The sequence below is a fragment of the Lampetra fluviatilis genome, chromosome 26 (genome assembly GCF_964198595.1).
Source record: "Lampetra fluviatilis chromosome 26, kcLamFluv1.1, whole genome shotgun sequence".
NCBI lineage: Eukaryota > Metazoa > Chordata > Hyperoartia > Petromyzontiformes > Petromyzontidae > Lampetra > Lampetra fluviatilis.
The window spans coordinates 3,494,699-3,514,289 of NC_136300.1; the positions used below are offsets into that span (position 1 = coordinate 3,494,699).

General features: G+C 46.8%; 1 protein-coding gene across 1 annotated transcript in view; it reads left to right on the plus strand.

The window, feature by feature from the left end:
* The window catches only part of LOC144941968 (cadherin-7-like), a 131,523-nt gene that overhangs the window by 93,209 nt on the left and 18,723 nt on the right, over window positions 1-19,591 (plus strand). The window contains exons 6-10 of the mRNA XM_078868532.1: window positions 303-470; window positions 9,493-9,680; window positions 13,569-13,894; window positions 18,310-18,574; window positions 19,443-19,551. Of these exons, the coding sequence (XP_078724658.1) occupies window positions 303-470; window positions 9,493-9,680; window positions 13,569-13,894; window positions 18,310-18,574; window positions 19,443-19,551 (1,056 nt within the window). The remainder of the gene's footprint in view (window positions 1-302; window positions 471-9,492; window positions 9,681-13,568; window positions 13,895-18,309; window positions 18,575-19,442; window positions 19,552-19,591) is intronic.

The window sequence follows — 19,591 nt, forward strand, 5'->3', positions numbered from 1 at the left end:
TTACAAGAAAGTGGAATTTCCATCACTGGCTCAGGGCTGTAAGCATGGGATTAGCACCACCCCACGCTCAATTGGGCAGGAAACCACTGCGACCTTGACATTCAGTGTAACCTTTGGAACTACGGAGCTTTGGAAAAGGAAAGAAAATAATCACCTCCAGTTAACACTTCCATCCCTCATGTCGTTACCTGGGCGGCGGGTGAGGGGGTGGAGGCGACTTTGGAAAATAAATCTGCCCCGAATGTGCGTTTCCTTTTGTCGTTGATCGTTAATCGCCTTCTTCACCGGCATCCCTTTCCCAGGCGAGATCCGCACGGCGTTGCCCAACATGGACCGTGAGGCGCGGGAGGAGTACCGCGTCGTGATCCAGGGCAAGGACATGGGCGGACACCAGGGTGGCCTCAGCGGCACGACCACCGTCACCATCTCGCTGTCCGACGTCAACGACAACCCACCCAAGTTCGCTCGCAGTGAGTCCCTCCGTCGTTCTGCGCAAGTCTCCCGCAAACGCACTGCGAGCGAGCGTTTGCCGTGCCGTGCGTAAAAGACGCGGGCAAAAAAAACGGGGGGGGGGGGGGGGGGTGCGGCCCTGTGCAGAGGTCGTCATTTGCTCACAACCACTGCTGGAGGGAAGGTCTCCGCTCGAGGGAGAGCAGGGAGAGGATGTTTTGGCCGACTCTTGCACACCGGCCAGACGTCTTGGAAGAGGATGGAGAGTGCCCAACACTTTAACCCACCCAAATTCGACCTGCCAATCGACGAGCTGCGGTTGTACCGAATTTATACTGCAGGGGTGGACAGAGGCTGGGGCAATGTTTCGTCACGGTTTCTCCGTGGGGGGACTGAGCTGACCGACCTCTGGAGTTGCAAGTCCATTGTGCTCACCGTAACATTGTGCTGCGTCAGTGTGATTGTTAGTGGGTATGTAGGCATGAGGGGAGTAGTGGCATAGTGGTTAGCGCACCTCACTTCAAACACGGCATCCTGGGTTTAAATCCCGGCCATGGCTCACATCAGCAGACAATGATATCTGAACCTGTTCTGGGCATCCCTTAGGTTGACTCGGCATAAAATAATGACTTGGACAAGTGTGTAAATGTCAGCAATATCGTTGTAGTTAAATTAAAAATAATACATACTCTTTCTCTGTATTTATAGGCAACATATTTAATCTGAATTCAGGAAATGTATGACATTAAAAACCTGACAAAATGACTTTCAACTGAAAGTTATCGACATGTCCCGCTGACTTGCAGAAATCTCTCTGCCGTAGTTAGCATGTCGTCTACTCAGCGCAAACGAGTACCTGGAGCAGTGTGCGCGTGTGGAAATCAGCAATGGGTAGACAAAGGAGGCATGGTGCATTCCAGACCAACCCCCCCCCCCACCTTTTGCTGTGCTGGCCTTCATTAGGTTGTCACTCAAAGCGCCTTCCTCCACAATCTATAAACGTCGATACACAGATCTTTATTTTTTCAACGCCCCCACCACCATGCCCCATCAAAACAACAATTTGATTATACGATTTGGGGTCATGATTTGAGTCATGAATTGATTGATTTTATCGCATTTTTACCGTGTGGTTAATGTTGTTTATTGGGTGAGGGGGGTGTTGCATGTGTACAGTTTTTTTTAGACCGTTTGAGACGAGGCTTGAAAGAAAGCTATCTCTGGTGTGGACCAATCAGTTTCAAAGACAATGCATATATTATCAAAGTATGTTTTTTGTTTGCATTCTGACCACAAGTATGGTGGTTAATGCACACATGATCCCTTGTAAAAGGTTTCAGTTTGGTGTTTTAACATCTTAACACCTGTTTTGTTGCCAGAAAAAAAGGTGAAAACCTATTCTCATATTTTGGTACTGGCAAAGGAGGTCCCATGATGACCTGATATTGTTAAAATAATATTCTGATCCTTGCTCAGTGATCTAATCATCTGATCCAATAAAAAAACAATTGCAAAAAGTTTGATTGGATGTGATTCAGATATGAACCAAAAGTGCTCTTCAAGTTTTTTTTATATATATGCATAAATATGCATTTATTACACATGAAGGGCATATGTATCTCCTTGCTTGAATCCTTGTGTTATGTATTGTGTTAATTTCCTCGTGCATTCTCAGCATAGGCGTTCCGTTATTGTGGATGGTTTTTATAAAATAAATATTTTTAAATGTATTCTTTCTGAGAGCCTGGGATGATGGCATCACATTCCATAGCGATCAAATGCCTTTTCATTTACTACAAAGACTAGACAATAATGGAATTTGATATCCATTTGACTTTTCCAGAATCCGATCGATAGTTTTTTTGCGTGGTTGCCAAAGTTATTCGCGGCAATTATTAGAAGATGTTTTCCTGATAATTGGATTGGGGAGAAATATAAAATCATCCACCTACATGGAGAAGTAATCAACCATCTCGGATTCTTTTTTTCGACGACACAGTCATTCTAAAAAGAAAAACCTGCAGAAATGAATGTTACACAATGTGATGGAGGAACTCACTAAATGAGGCTGCAAAATTTGGCTCGATATGAATAGGAAAAAGTAATGCACCCCGAGTTTGCTAACAAAATTAAGATAGTTGATTGGCAGCTGGAAAGAGTGTGTTTATCGAGTGAAATTTCGGAAGTTGGACTGGTATTCAAATTACTCATGAATAGATGAGTGAGAGAAGTAATAAAAATGTTTATCGTGAAAAGCAAAAAAACGGTGTGCCTGAAAGAAACAGTGTCTCAATGAGTGCATATGATCCTGCTATGACACATTGGTCAAAAACGTGGACATTGACAAAGGAAATGGAACAAAAGCTGAAAAGTGCACAAAGAGGCATGGAGAGGCGCCTGCTTGCAACTTACACTGAGACCCAAAATTATAGGGATGCCGTGGTGGCGAGATGTTGACTACCTCGCCTTGTATACAGGATGTCGTGAGTTTGATCCCGACCCTGATGCCTTCTGTATATTTGGAGTTTGCATGTTCTCCCCGTGGTCATGTGGATTTTTATCCGGGTCCCTCGGTTTTGCCCTCCATTTAGAATCAACAAGCGTTGAAGAGTATTTGGCTGCTATAAATGTCCACGTGATAAGCCACTTCGTTGAGCTATCGTCTGTGGCCAGGTCGCTTATGAGAAATAGCTTCACTGCTCAGTGAGCCTTACTTGGGAAAATAAAATAAAAAAGTTTTTGCGGATCGGAGAACACAAATTATCATGGCTAGAATTATAGCCATTATTTGTAACTGTTAAATAGAGGTAAGTGGGATAAGTTAGGGAAGAACCACAAGAAGGAATGTTGACCGAAGTTTTAGATTCATGATGGAGGGACAGCCAATGCAGGGAATACCTCCAGGAACTTCGAGACTTTCAAGGTTAGAAAAGATGACGTGAACTTTTGGAAGATTACTCATTGCTTGTGTGCACTCGTGCCTACTTTATTGAGAGCGAGATTGGCATGTAAAATAAAGATGGATCGATATCTAAACCAATAATTCTGATTGGTCTCTATCCTCTTTCTGTTGGCTTGAGCATCACAATTCTACGAAAGGCAAACTACTTTGGGCACTTATCCTTGGGATTGTATATTTCCAAGTATTCAGTATGATACTTAAAGCAATATACAACTTCAAGATGCCCCTCGCCTGTTCGTGCGTGAAACCAGTCAAACTCGGAGCATTCATTGTTTGTGAGCCAAATTAGAAAATGTAGCTCTTCTAATATTTCGTTAAAGTTTATACTCAAAAATATGTTTGTGCCAAACTTCATCTTATTCAATCCGTGCTCGCACATCATTATAATTTACATCAAATCAATCACTCACTCGCAGTTGTGTGTGTATATTAATTTTACGTAGAAACTTACATTCCCTTTTAATTGCAACAAATTTGCCTGAATCCTTGGAGACGGCCGTCTAATCAGATCATGTTTAAATACACTTTAATCTCTTGGACAAAAAAATTACAAGGTCAACATCAAAGAAGGAAACTTCTAAAATTAAAACTTTTGCAATCCTGCCCACGACTTCGGCTGGTGGTCTGTTGCTGCTCAGCTGTTTGTTTTGATCACGTAAATATTTCTATATTTACAATCGCACCTCGCTTGTTTTTTTTTCCCACCCCATGCTGGTGGCAGATCTCTGCTCAAATTGCCCGCACACTTGTGCTGGGACGGCGAAAGCGGATAGGCGGGGGTGGCTCAAATTTCCACGTGGCTTTCCATCCGCCGAAGAGATCAAAAACCGCACAGAGCTTCCCGCTACGAGCGCGCGATGCAACGGCTAAGCGCAGGATTTTTCGTCAGCGTGGGGTCCCTCCCATAGGCATCCAGTGGCTGGAAATTATTTTATTTGTGCAGAACGTCCTTGGATGGGGGAACGGTGTAGTTCAATTAGTCGATCAGAGGATCCAGTCGAGAGCTTGTGAGTTTAGGTTGTTTATAATGACTTTGTTCCTTGTAACTTTGAACCTCTAACTTTCACTACATATTTCCCAGGACACCCTTGAGAAGGAGATGTGTTTCTCAGTGGGACCCAGCATGCTTTAATTAATAGTGTAGGTCCCTTTATCAATCCACAGCTGGATGGATCCTCCCCCACCCTCTATGCATTGTCAGTCATGGGAGTTGTTTGACCTTACTTCATCACGATGTCTGGTGCAGGTTGGTTAGTGGGGTGAGGCCAGGAGCAGTTGGGATGTCGCTCACCGCTGTGTTAGTCGTGGCTGAGTATCACACTCACGTTGCCCGGTTCATACCGCAATGTATGTATGTTGATCTCCTTTCACACCCTACGTAGCAGATCGTGCTTATTGAAAGCTCCAGCGGCTTCCTCATGTCGGAATGAAAAGCATTCGTGGAAATCGCACAGGGCAGTGCATGAGCCCCTTTGTGTTGGAGCACGGGCCTGCGGATGCAGATGTCACAGAGCTACCTCTGAGATTCCGTCTTCCAGTCACCTGGTCCACACACAATAGTCAGCAGCACCTTCCCACTCGCTCTGACATACGAGAGTAATGCTCGTCCTATGGTGCTCAAACCGATACTTTTATTCACAGAGCATGAATTCAGCGAAATTAAGTGCGCTAACCACTGTACTACCACTCGACTCCTTGATGAAGACCTCCCTATGCTACCTTGTTCAATGAAGGGGGGGTAATTAAAGGATATACACTAAAAGATAGACAATAAAATGTTTACCTTCTCTGATTCTGTTCATGTCATCCCACAATGTTTGTTTTTTTATAAAATGTGTACCACTCAACTGCGTTTGTATAATGGTAGATGGGTTCTCACCTAAATTACGTCGACTTTATACCATCAGCTCAAGACAACCAATTGGGTTGAAGTTTCTGGTGATTGTTTAAATAAGAAAAGACTAACTTAAAAAAAAAGTCAGACCTACAGAGGCAGTCTTAAATTTCGATTTAAAGCTTTCGTGACTGCAGGGATTCATCTTCTTGGTTCTTTCGGTAAAGTCACGTAGAAGGGAAGTAATAAAATAATAAAAATTAAACATAATAAAATAATTCTCACGACGTTTCGGCCACAACGCAAGCAGCCGTCCTCAGGTCCTCAGGTCACCTGAGGACGGCTGCTTGCGTTGTGGCCGAAACGTCGCGAGAATTATTTTATTATGTTTTATTTTTATTACTTCCCTTCTTCGTGACTTTACCGAAAGAACCAAGAAGAAGAGGCAGTCTTGCTTCTCGTGCTTGTTTTTAAAGAATGTAAGGATAGCGATCTGTCGTCATGGAGTTTTCTCCACGTGGTCGCGTGGATATATTGTCCCCGGGTTGTCCGGGTTTTCCCCTCCACATCTAGGAACGCGCGTTTAGATTGCTTGTCTGCTATGCATTTCCACGTGATGATAAGCCGCTTTATTGAGCTATTATCTGTGGCCAGGTTTGCGACTAAAAAAAGAAGCTAATAGCTCAGTGGACTTTACCTGGTAAAATATAAAAAGTTTTTTTGTGTGATTATCTTACCTTTCCTATACTCTGCACTCTTTTTGTATTTTTGTATCGATTGTCGTTGTAACTTTCTCACCCGCCCCTACTGGACATATGCGAAAAAGAGCTTCATAGCTCATCGGATTCCACCAGTATGAATACATAGTCTGATTGAGATCAATCGGTGGCATAAATAAACACCAAAGTGAAATGCTTTCAGTTGCAAAATAATGCTGCACGATTGCCGCCAAGCGGCCGAACCTTTTGAGTCGGCCCTAATTTTACTAAAATCATCTTGGAAGATCTACCGCTCTGCAGGCCAGCCTTTACTCGGAGAGTTCAGAATTTCACTTTTATACTCCTGGTGAATTTTCGTCTCGCTGAGAGATCGATCATGTTAATTGCATTCCTCCAAAGCGTTAGTGCTTAACGCCAGGCAACCGAGCCGGCATGATTTGTTCATCCCTTTGAAATGCTCAGCTTTTTACATCTGCCTGCTCCCCTGTCACGATTAATATTCAAAAGTTAAATTATGCTGGAAATGAATGCAACATTTGTAATTTATTGAATAATATGAATAACCTTCAGTTTCATAACCTCCACTCAAAAGTATCAGAGCAGTGCTTATTATGTTAAACGCCCTTATCTGTAAATGTAAATATCTAAGCAATTATGTTCCTCAATGTTTCAGATGCACTCTACGGTATAATAAAGCTTGTCTGTTTCCCTAATGTCCAATCATCAGGGGTCGCGTCTTCAACCACAATGGGAGTAAAAATAAACCCTCTTTGTTGTCTCTCGTGGTGCCTGGTCTACTGCGCGTAATTAACGGATTGAAAGCTTTCCAAGCAATTATATAACCTAGGGCCAAGCAACATGGAATTGCCGACAACATCCCCCCCTCCCTTTAGGAGGCGGCGCGTTACTCTCCGCCGTTGCGTCCGAGGCATTTCTCTTTTTCTGCAGAGTGCGGCGAGCGTCGCGTCCCGAATTGGAGACGCGAGGCGTCGCTTTTGATCCTTCATGCCGTGGTCGGCCCGCGCTTCCACGCCCGTCGCGTTCGGCCGTTGATGCACGCGCTTTGCCCATGGGGAAAATGAGGATCAAATTGCGCGGTCTCTCATGATGAAAATCCAATTGTTTTGAGCGGAACGGCGCGCCATCACGGGTTAAAATAATCTACACTCTCTCCAGTGCTTTGGTGTCCGCACGCTTGTGTATTCATTTTCATGTATTTACGTTGCGTGTTCGAGGTATGGAAAGGCTCATGAGGAAAGGTTATTGAATGCATGCGCAGCCTCGAACACAATACTTTGTACGCGACCTTAACATCAATGGGTTGTTTTGTATGTTTTTGAAGAATGATACTGGGTGGAGAGTGGTGGTTCAGCGGTTCGTACTCCGCATCATAAAACCAGGTTACACGTTTTAAAGCTTTCGTGACTGCAGGGATTCATCTTCTTGGTTCTTTCGGTAAAGTCACGTAGAATGGAAATAATAAAATAATAAAAATAAAACATAATAAAATAATTCTCACGACGTTTCGGCCACAACGCAAGCAGCCGTTCTCAGGTGAAGAACAGGTCTGTCGAGAAGACAGACTCTGTCTTCTCGACAGACCTTTACCGAAAGAACCAAGAAGACAGGTTACACGTGTTCAATTCCCAGCCATGGGTAACATCAGTGGCTGGTGCTATCTGAGCCGGTCCTGAGCTCTCCCCCCAAACCCGCACTGGCTAACACGGTGAAGTATGGTCAAACAATCCACATGACCAATGTGGCATCGGAATGCTTTTGGCCAGTAGTGGATTAACAAAGGGTTGGAAATTATCATTTATTATTATTGTAAATGTTGTGGCTTGGCTCTCCAACACACCGGTGTGCTGTACTAGTGACGAATTGTCACGTTCTGTTTACGTGACAACCCTTACTAGTTGGCTGTATCGGGTGGTGGCGGGTTTTAACGACGCATTTATATATTTACGCGATCTAACCCCCAAAAAAACTCTTATATTACCAAATTCAAGTCAAACACCGTATTTTCACAAACATACCAAATAATAGATTGCAGTCAATAACATAAATAAAGAACTCTTCCTCCTTGTTTAGAGACTGCGGTGAGATGCCCTTCCTTTGAAGTGAGAGGCACCTACAAGATCAAAATGACTTCAAGTCAAATAAGTGGCACACAAACAACGTGCACGTAATACAATACGCGGTTATGAGAAGTAAAATGAACACTCGCTGCGGTTTTTCAATTTACATTTGCTTTCTCCAATTTTTTATTTCGGGATTTTTTGGACGTTGCTATTTATCTATTTATTTGGATTGGTTCTACATGATGGCTGGTTGTCGACTGCATTGTTTAAAATTGGCGCACTGTTGCTTTGCATCCTTCACTTGCAAATTGTGTTTACACGTAAAATAGGCATCCCAGTTGCAAAAATATAAATCTGAAATTGAAGAATCACCATGGTGTTTTCCAATGTTCCCAATGCAAACCCATATAAATTACTAACATGAATGCATAAAAACATTACGCAGCGTGCACATATACATCATGAAACCTAATCCAACATCGATGGCAGTTGTGACAGCTAATACCTCAAAAAAAGCATAAAACGCCAGGGCACTGCTTCACCATTTTGGCAGCATGCTGCTGCATATTAACGACGTATTTTGATTACAGAAACTTGCGCCATTCCGTGATGAGGATTTGCCTTAATTCTCACGCTGTTCCTGTTTTTTTTATTTGTGGCTTCTGATGACTTGCATTTTAATTTTTGTTAAGGCACGCTCACGGCACGCTCATAGTTTAAACGCTGCTATGGAGGCGGGCGTTGCATTTGCGCAACATTACGATCTCAGCTGCCCATGAGTTTCAAATGTGGGTAAGAGCTTCGGAGCATCCATTTAATGGGACAATGCGATGGGGCAAAAATGGCATTCCTCTTGTTCCCCAATTCGTTTAATTTTACAACTTTATTTTTCAAAAAAGTTTCATCATCTTTAAAACAAAAACAAACAAACGGGTCGATTAGCCTGGGTGAGATGAGCCAGAACAGGAAACGGCACAATAAATACAGCATGTAGGTTGTTGATTAGTCTCCTCATCCTATGGCGTTGCACCTCGTATATTGCAACTCAGAAGCCTCCAGAAAAATTGGCACTTAATTCAGAAAACAAAGTCGTAATAATTTGTATTTTTTTTACAATAATTATTATTGCGACCACATTTGCCAACTTTGAAGTTACAGGAAATTGCTAAATGAAAACAGAGCAACATTTCCCCGCCGATGCATAACTCGGCAGGATCTGAGACTCGGGTTGGCTTTCCTGGGTAAACAAACATTGTCTTGAGCTCCTCTTCCCTTGCTGCGGGTCCCATCATTCCTTCCCTTCTAGTTCTCTCCCTCTTCTCCCCTCCTTTTGCTGTCCCGCTTCTCTCTCCTCCTCCTCCGCCTCACTATCCGGTTTCTCCCTGCACCCTAACCCCGGCGTGTCCGCCACGCGCGTCGTCTGTGCGTGCGTCCGCGTGCGAGCAGGCACGTATCCGCTGTCCGTGTCGGAGGCGGCGGGCGTCCGCTCCGTGGTCGGAAGGATCCGCGCGGACGACGCCGACGTCGGGGAGAACGCCGCCATGGCGTACACGCTGATCGAATCCGATGCTCCGGGCATGTTCGACGTCACCACGGATTCTGACACGCAGGAGGCCATCATCACCCTCAAGAAGGTGCCTGCCCGCGCTCCTCTCCCGACCCCCCCCCCCCCCAAAATCTCCAGCCGGGTCTTACTCCCAGTGCACAGGGTAGACGAGGTGTGGTGGTCGCGGTGAAGCCCGCGCATGCGTGGAAACGGACACGGGGATGCATGGGGATGCACATTGGAAACACAAGATGGCACAGATCGAGAGACAACGGAGACACGCGGGGATCCGAGGGGACGTGTCCAGAGAGCACAGATTAACACAATGTAGGCAAGCAAGGCCACGTATGGGCAAAGGCAGAGACACACAGGGACACACACAGGGACACGCACAAGGACACAAACATGGGAACATACACACTCAGACCCATGATATACTCTTGGGAAAAAAAACTGACACAAATGGAGACATGCACACAGGAATTTGCACAGTGACACACGGGAACTTACAAAGGCACACTGAGATGCTCACTTAACACACAAAAACACGTGACTAAGTAAACACGGTGACACGTGGATACTCGTGGCTATTTATACATTGGAATGATGCACGTGGGGATTTACACATCCAGAATGATGCTGTGAGTTCTGTACAGGCACTTGGTCGCATCTGCTGCGGCAAAGCATTTCATGTTCCTGAGCGGCAGCCTCTTTTGAGATTGGTCCTCCTGTGTGTGTGCGTGCGTGCGTTCTCTGGGGACTCCGGTTCTTGCTGTCGCAAAGTGGGTTCATGAAAACAGTGGAATTGGCCAAATTGTCCTGAAGCCAGGACCCTCATGAAAGAGAGTCTGTGACACCAAATGTGAGGTCTTTCCGACAGACCTGTTCTTCACCTGAGGACGGCTGCTTGCGTTGTGGCCGAAACGTCGTGAGAATTTTATTTTATTTTATTATGTTAAATTTTTTCAATTTTATTATTTCCCTTCTACGTGACTTTACCGAAAGAATCAAGAAGATGAATCCCTGCAGTCACGAAAGCTTTAAATCGAAACCCATGTGAGGCTTCACCATTATTACGTCTTCGCCACTAATTGCGGGCTTACATGAAAATACGGGGGCAAATGTTTATCGTGCGATTGCACTTGAAGGAGGAAATTTTATGGAATGTTTAGTCAATGGCTCCGGATGCACAAGTCAAACTTAAAGCAAAGTCCCGCATCACAATTCACCTTTACTCCCTTGCAGTGACTGATAACACAAGTCATTTCAACGATAGGCATCAACTGGAGTGGCAGTGTCTCCTTTGTATGCAGTGGAGTGCGATTGTTTTTGTCGTGTGTCCAGCGCAGGATGAATTGGTGCCGCACCTATTGTGCACCCCGAGACTTAAACAAATCTTAGGGGCTTCTCCTTTAATTATTTTTTGCGTCACGAATTAAAGCTCACCACATGTATATATTTGATTGTATTGCTGATGCTCCCTTTGAAAGTTCTGTCTGTGTTCTGCATTTAGCTACGCCCTTCTTTTTGTTAATTTCACCGTGGATCGTAGTTAGTAAGAACGCAGGTGAACGTCCCAGGCATGATTAACGCGCAGAATTCGAGGAACGATTTCCAATTAAAGTGGCTGAATTCTTGTTACAGTTCTTTTTTTCAACCGTCGATTCCGTGCATAATTTCAACCGTAACGTCATTAAAATTCCACACCAGGATCCTCAACAACCCACTCCTGCATCGAGGTATACGGAATCCTAGAATGCTGCTTCGCGAAACCAGCGGGGAGACAGCGAACGATTCCAATGAGCATCGTGAGAACATTCCCAAAGGGCATCATTAATATCTGCCAGCATCTGACTCCTAATGATGCCATCACAACCCTCACAGCTCATGCATTCGTCACCCACAAACGTAATGCTATTCAGCAACGGCGCAAGCCCGCTGTGCGAATTCACACCCATTCAGATTTCCCAAAGCCCTATTTCCCCGTGGGAGCGTTGATGTGTGTTTTGATCGTGGAAGCTGACTGATCTGGCCCTGCAGAGCCGCGCTGCAATCCCCCAAGCGATCCTGCGATTACGACTCAGAATCTCCCAATCAGCATTCATGCTGTTCATTTGCAGCATCACTGACAAAGGCTTGTCTTGTTTCCATTAAACATAACCATATGCTTCAACTCTCCATGATGAATAAGAACATGTGGCTTTTTTTTCTATCCTCACTGGGGTTGTGTCTGTCAGGGCCAGGCAGGGTATGGGGGTGGGTGGGAGACGGACAATATTTATTCTCTAATTTTGGCAAGTTTTGACCGTGGTCACGTGGAAATTTGCAAAGAAAAAGTTAATTATGCACTCCCCCGGTATATTGTCGTAACAAATGAAACTTTTACCGTCTGAAAATTAAGTTTTGCATAATGATCATTATTATTATATTCCGCAGTGGATGTGCATTAACTTGATGAATCAGCTGTACGTTGATTTATACACTGTACACAATGTGTGTGTGGGTGTGAGAGCTCGCATGCAATGCTCCTTATGACCAGCGGAACGCGGTAAATCCTGGGCAAAATGTGAGAACGATGCCTGCTTTTGGCTTAATTGAAATAAATTATAGAGGAAATGTCAGATAAAGCGTAGGAGAGAACAACTGAATTATTCCCATCGTGTTAATGACCTTCAGAGAATATTGAAAACAGAACCGCGTTCTGCATGATACCCGTAGGGTTTTTGTGTGGGAGGAGGGTGGGGGGAGAGGTAGGAGATGGATGTGTGGGAGAAAAGGAGATCAAGAGTAAAGCAGGACAAATGTTTGGCAGGCTATAAGTTTGCCACCGTCCACCTTTCCACTCGCCGGCCTTTAAAATGTAAAGTGCGGGAGCCTTTTTTCTCCTCTTTGAAGGTCCAATACTTTGCCTATTCACGGATTATCTGCATCAATCCGCAATGGGCAGAGTGGTGGTGGTTAAGTGTGGTGTATCAGCCCCCATCAGCAAATACGTTGTGGAGGCCTTCATCCAGGAGTGGATCGACAGAGAATGGTTGCGAATGACAGTGTTTTATATTCGGGCTAAACAAGGTTTAGGCCAATGACCAAAGCAAGGCTATAAGCAATTCAACCATAAAAATTCCCCATCTCACGAGATCTCAGAAGCTAGGCAGAGTTGAGCCTGTGGATAGATCATGGCTGATGATGATTATGGTTATGATGATGATCATTGTCATTATTTCTGACTCGATATTTTGCCTGAAAATGCTAAAGCACAAGTTACGGAGCGCCGCCAGAATTAAGAAGCGCAATTGACCGTGGCACTGGACATGGTTAGCAGCACCTGAACTGAGAATCAAAACAGGTTTCCAAGACAACCAATGAATACGAATAAACAGACACGGAGAACAACCGCACGTGTATGCAGTTGTACCAACAGGGCCTGATGCTGAAGACGCTATAAAGCCTGGTGCACACCTGATTGATCATTTGCACAACTGATTGTGGTCATGCAGCCCAGACTATGAACCATAAAGCGAACCACTGTAGGTCGGTGCTCCTTGTTAAACGAACTCTTCCCGAAGCACCTCTCGTCCTGGCTGGTAGACCGCGACATTGGCATTCGGCTCCCGTGCACGACTGAGTCGCTCCAGAAATTTGCCTGCGGCTGCCTTGTCCACATCTGAGCGAGCGGTTGCGCAACAGGAACATTAAAGGAGCGCATTCAGGAATCGCAGCATTCACTTTGAGTTTGCCTGAAAGCAGTCCGTCTCTGCTGCAAGCAACCAGTTACTCAACTGCTAGTCGCAGCGATCGGTTAGCCTGCTACCGTATCGTGCAATTGATCACTCCGGTAGCGACCCATCTTTAGGCTAAACGTGTCACCTTCTCCCAAGTGTGTGCACGTGACCTTGTCCTGCGTGTGACCTTTCCCCGCATGTGACCTTGCCCCGCGTGTGACCTTGCCCCGCATGTGCGCGTGTGTCCCACGCAGCCGCTGGACTTCGAGAACCGGGAGTCGTACACGCTGCGCGTGCAGGCAGCGAACACGCACGTCGACTCGCGCTACTCGGGCGTGGGATCGGCGCGCGGCGTCATCTTCGGGGGCGGCGGCGGCGGCGGCGGCGGAGGCGGCGGAGCGCCGCTGGGAGGGCCGTTCCGCGACACGGCGCTGGTGCGCGTCGCCGTGAAGGACGAGGACGAGCCGCCTGTGTTCGGCGCCGGCGAGTACCGCATGGAGGTGCCCGAGAACGGCACGGAGGGAGCCTACGTGGGCAGCGTGTCGGCACGCGACCCCGACCGTGCCAAGCTGCCCGTGCGGTACGTTCTCGCAAGCGTGGGACGTGAACGCGCGGTTGGACGTACCCTCGGGGCAGTGACGTGGCTAAGTGGTGGCACGTCCGCGGCTTTGTTGTAGAGGTTCACGGTTCCGACCCAATTGCTGTGCCTGCATTTATTGTAAATGTGCGTGCCCTCTGCTTCAGAGTGACTGTTAAAGATTGCTTGATGTAATTCGCAAGCGTGGGCCATTGTATGCCGGCGTCGTGGCCCAAATTTGTCAACGCAATCATCACCGACTACTGCGAAAACTTGGCAGAGAAAGAGGCATGAGATTCATGGAGGCCTTCCGGAGTAAACAAGTGGAATGATAATAATGTTTTGTCTGGGCATGTGTGGCGCTGGCCATTTTGTGTCGGTCTTAACGGATGCCTGAAAAGAACACTTTGGTACCCAGTACTGACAAGTATAGGTGCAGTCGTAAAATGACTTGCTCATGACCACTGTTAGTAGAAGTGCCCCCACTAGAGTGAGCTCTTGAGAACCCCTCCTAGGGTCTTATTTGGTTTACTATTCTACTCTTAAAACAGGTGGGAGTACCCACACTTTACCCCACCACACGCGACCTACCAATCAACTGACCGTGGTGTGCCCACTCAAACCACGGGGTGGACGGAGACGGGAGGAATCGAGGAGTTTGCCAACGTTGTTTTTGACTGCCTCGCACGCCAGGAGATCGAATGGAACCGGTGACCTCTGGAACTCAGGTCCATTGGCGCTCGCCATTAAACTAAAATCTAGAAACTAAACTATTTTATGTTACCAGGTAAGGTCCACTGAGCTATATAGCTCTGTTTCAGAAGCGACCTGGCCCACAAATGATAGCCCAATGAAGTGGCTGATCGAGTGGATATGTAGAGTTGCCAAATGCTCTAAACGCATGTTGAATCTAAATGCGGAGAGAAAAAGCGGTGGAGCCGGAGAAAAAATCCACGCGACCAAAGGGTGGGCATGCAAACGCCAAATATACAGGCATCAGGGTCGGGATCGAACTCATGACCCTACTGTATACCAGGCGAGGGAGTTAACATCTCGCCACCACGACGGCGTCCCATTAAACCAGGTAGTGAATTAATGAAATGTTAATCTGATGATTGGATTAAGATTGTAATGCCCGGGTGCAAAGGGCTTCGTTGTAATCTTTGAAGTTGGTTGACGCCGTGCCTTCTTATGCAAACATTTTTGTTCGGTGAAGGTCGAAGGTTCCGTTCGTTCCTCCAAGGTCAAACAACCAATTTCATTGCCCCGCGTGACCTTCTCCTGGTAATTCTAATTACAATGAAAGCACATTTATCAATATTTGCTCATTTCTTTACGCACACAGAAACGTGCTTGCAGACACAGGCAAGCAAACATACATTCCTGCAAGCTCATACAATATATATCGTGACGATTAGCAGTGTCTGTAGAAAGCAGTACAGCAAGGAGGGTGTTGAGCTATATGTGCAGCGTGTGAGTTTTGTCTTCCCGAGTGCGGCTTTCCCTCCAGACACTTGGCTTTCGGGACACATGCATGAATTACCAAAAATAGGCAATTAGCCAAGCAATCCAAAGCAACACCGTCTTTAATAAGTGTCTTGAGGGTCGATTATTCGTTTCTGCATCCCCCCAGGCTACTTTCCTCCAATAAGCATTCATCATAATTGCCATCAAAATCCATTACCATCAATCATCGCGTTGAAAGCGGTCTTAGAAGAAGAAAAAAAACACTTTTAGAACCTTAATAATGCACCTGCAAATTATTTCAACTTTTACCGTGTAATTGAGATTCACTGATGTCTGTCCAATTTTTTTTTTGCACCCCCCACCCGCCCATCTCCTGCGAGAACCGAGGCCGTTTCGTGTTCACGGAGGTCCCGCAGGAGTGCGGCTTCGTGTTGTAAGCTCGATAGGAATCAATGGAGAGGCCACATCTTTGGGGAACACTTTTATGCAACCTTAAACATTGTCAGTTGACTGCACACTGAACGCAACCTAAAAAGCAAGCTTTCTCACACCCAGACTGTTGGGGCAAGTGCCATTAGTGAGCACTGACCAAGGCTGGCAAGGCACACGAGGGGGTGTGTGGCCAACACCATGCCCCCGGGCACCTTGGTCTCCCGAGTGCTGATGATTACGCACTTGCACCAGGTACTCTTTCAAGGCTGAGTCGATCTAGCAGAAGCCCACAATCGTCACTGGTGTTGGCCGCGAGTGGCAATTCTACTCGGGTCGCGTAGTCAGGCGTTCTAATCTCTACGCTAGTCGCTGCCCTCCATTCCCCACACACATTCATAAATACACATACACGCATCGACATAATAACATACATGTTGGCATCCATACAATGCATATGTGAAATAATGCATGCATCATACACACCTGCATCAGACATTTAAACTAATTAAGATATTCAGGAAATATCTCATTCCACAGGAGAACATTAATCAAGAGCAGGTTCTTTGTTCTGCTGCATTAATTCGTTGCCTCGTGAGTGACCTCCCAGTTCCGTGATATTTAAAAAGAAAAAATGAATTGGTTATATTTAGAGCATGCTCAATGTCACTGAGAGATTTAAAGGAAATCTGCAAAATTACGTATATCTAATTACAATCTAAACTTGCATTTTTTTTTTCAAACGTACAATTCGGCGTGCGTGATATTTGTTGATGAGGCCGGCGTGACGCTCACCGGGAATGTTTTTTGGTCGGCGCCGCAGAGCGAGTGGCTCGCAATCGGGAGGTTCCAAGTCCACATCTCGCTTGCGGCTTTGACTCGTCATTATCATCATCATTCCTCCGAAGTCGATGAGATTAGTTCCACTTTGCGGGGGAAGTTAACAGTGCTTGTCTTATGAAAAGACTACCCCCCCTCCCCCCGCCATAGGAATGTGGAATGTTCTCCAACGACTCATATGAGCCGGAAGTAGCTTTTGACTTTGAAATAGCATTGCTTACTGTGCCTCATTCTGGACAACTTTTTGGGATCGCAAATCCTTAGTTACGTCACTGGAGATTCTGCTTTCTTCGATAAAACACGTGCAGGACGATAGAAATACTGAATTACGTACTGGAGTTTGACAATGGCGATGCAGTGGTTAACGCGCGCTTCACTATAATGAACCCAGTGACCTGAGTTCGATTCCCGGCCACATCTAACATCAGCCGTGAGTGATATCTTCACCGGTCTTGGGCCCCCGGCCCTTCCACCAACCCATTGTCAAAAAACCCCAAGACCAACCACGGCATAGGGAGGGATCCATTGAGAAATTAATTCACAAAGGGCTCGAAATCATTCCCATTGATATGAATATCGAGGCAAAATGACAAACAACGTATGTGCATGTGACTGATCAATTCATCAATAGCCTCTATTTATGACTGGGCGATTGTCCATTGAGGCACTATATTTATGTTTCAAGAGAGAATACAATACGAGTGTTCAGCGTACAAACAAACACAATGCAGACAGAAATCAATCTTTCCAAAAAAGAACACGCGCACACACACATATATGTACAGCGTAAAAATAACAAGATCTCATTAAAGCTTTGTATTACAATATAGTTTGTTGCGGTCTTGCTCTATAGCTTGGTTGTGGGTTCTCAGGTAGGACCACGGTCGGGAAACTTGCTCCACGTGCTGGAGCTCCCTCAGTTGCTGAACAATTCTGAGTAATTGCTTACCAAAAATTATAAATAATTGTTTCCCCAAAAATCCACACAGAGTGCAACGGCTCAGTCTGGCTTTTCAGGCATTTCGTGAACATTTATGCACGTAGAAGGAAACCAGAGCACCCCGATAAAAGCCGCACGTGCGAGGGGACAACGCTCTATCCCTGTAGAGATGGGACAGGTGATGATAGTGGACACTTGATGTCACCGCCTCTTCTTGGCAAGCCAGGGTACGGCAGCTCGAAGGCCAACGAAACCGTGAAGGGAGTTTTTTTTACAATGGAGTGAAACGTCAGACTCATCTAACAACGAAACTAATCTATTTTCTATTGTACTAGGTAAGGCGCACTGAGCTATGTAGCTCTTTTTCAGAAGCGATCTGGCCTCAAATTATTGCACAACGAAGTGGCTTTTGGTGTGGAAATGTATAGCAGCCAAATCTTCTGAACGTGCGATGTCGATTCTAAATGTGGAGGGAATAACCGGATGACCCAAAGAAAAATCCACTCAACCACGGGGAGAGAGACACCACAAACTCCAAATATACAACAGGGATCTGGGTCGGGATCAAACCCACGACCCCCTGCATACCAGGCGAGGTAGTTAACATCTCACCACCTGGACAACAGCGAAACGTCGGACTTGAATAACGGCGAACACTGCACAACACAGGCCGAGAGGCGAACCGGTGAGCTAAAGCGCTGCCGTTGTTTTTTTGTTCATTTGATCACTCGCTCGCGCGCAGGTACTACATCGACCGCAACACGGACTTCGAGCTCTTCTTCAACATCGAGCCGAATAGCGGCGCCCTGAGCACAGCGCGCGCCCTGGACCGCGAGGCGAGCACGTGGCACAACCTGAGCGTGTTTGCCCAGGAGGAGGGCAATGTGGCGAGTAAGAACAGCGTGCGAGTCAGCGTCCGCGTCACCGACGTCAACGACAACGCGCCCGCCATCGCCATGCCCGACCCCCCAGACGCCACCGTGTGCGAGAACGCGCGGCCTGGCAAGGTGAGTGGGAGGGGACGGTGTTGGGGGGGGCGGGGTGGAGGTAGAAGGAAGGAGGTGGTGGGGGGGGAGGTGGACATACAAATGGACAGATGTGACAGACAAAATTTAATATCTGGAAAAGAGCAGACAGATGAACAGATGGGCGACCAGATCGATTAGCAGAGGGACAAATAGGCAGATGAACATATGGACACATACACAGATGCACGTACACACACACACACACGCGCACGTGCATTAAAGTCTCGTGTCATACACTCACTTGTGCACCGGCTCGTGAATGTGCATGCACTTCGCGTCATCTGTGTGAGATTGAGAGAACACGGCAGGAGCAGTGCAGAGCCAGCTCAGCTTAAAAGACTCATCCTCGATGCGCCTGTGCATGTGTCTGCCCGTGTGCGTGTGTGTGTCTGCCTGTGCGTGCGCGTGTCTGCCTGTGCGTGCGCGTGCGTGTGTCTGCCTGCCCGTGTGCGTGCGCGTGCGTGCCTGTGTGTTGTGTGCGCGATTGTCTGCGTGTTCGCCTGCATGCACGTGTGTTTGTGCTCCGAAGGGAGCGGTAGTGTAGCGGTTAGCGCTACGCCGCACTACGAACCCGGCGATCCGAGTTCGATTCCCGCTCACGGCCAACACCGGTGACGATTATCCGAAACGGTCCTGGGCCTCCCCTAGGTCGACTCAGCCTCGAATGAGTACCTGGTGCTGTGTGTAAACATCGCCACTGGGGAGACAAAGGCGGCCAGGCGTGGTTGTGGCCACCCACCCCCTCGCGTGCCATGCCGGCCTTCTCAGGAGCTCGCTAACAGCCCTTGCCCCAACAGTCCGTTAAGGCTATGTGGGGTATCTTTGTCTTTGTGCCACTCACGTGCAGCTGATCCAGACGATCGGCGCGGTCGACCGGGATGAGCCACTGCCAGGACAAAGGTTCTTCTTCTCCCTCTCGGCCGACAATCCAAACTTCACCATCGTCGACAACGGAGGTGCGTCAAGAGCCCCGCGGACTGCCAGTGCAGCTGCCAC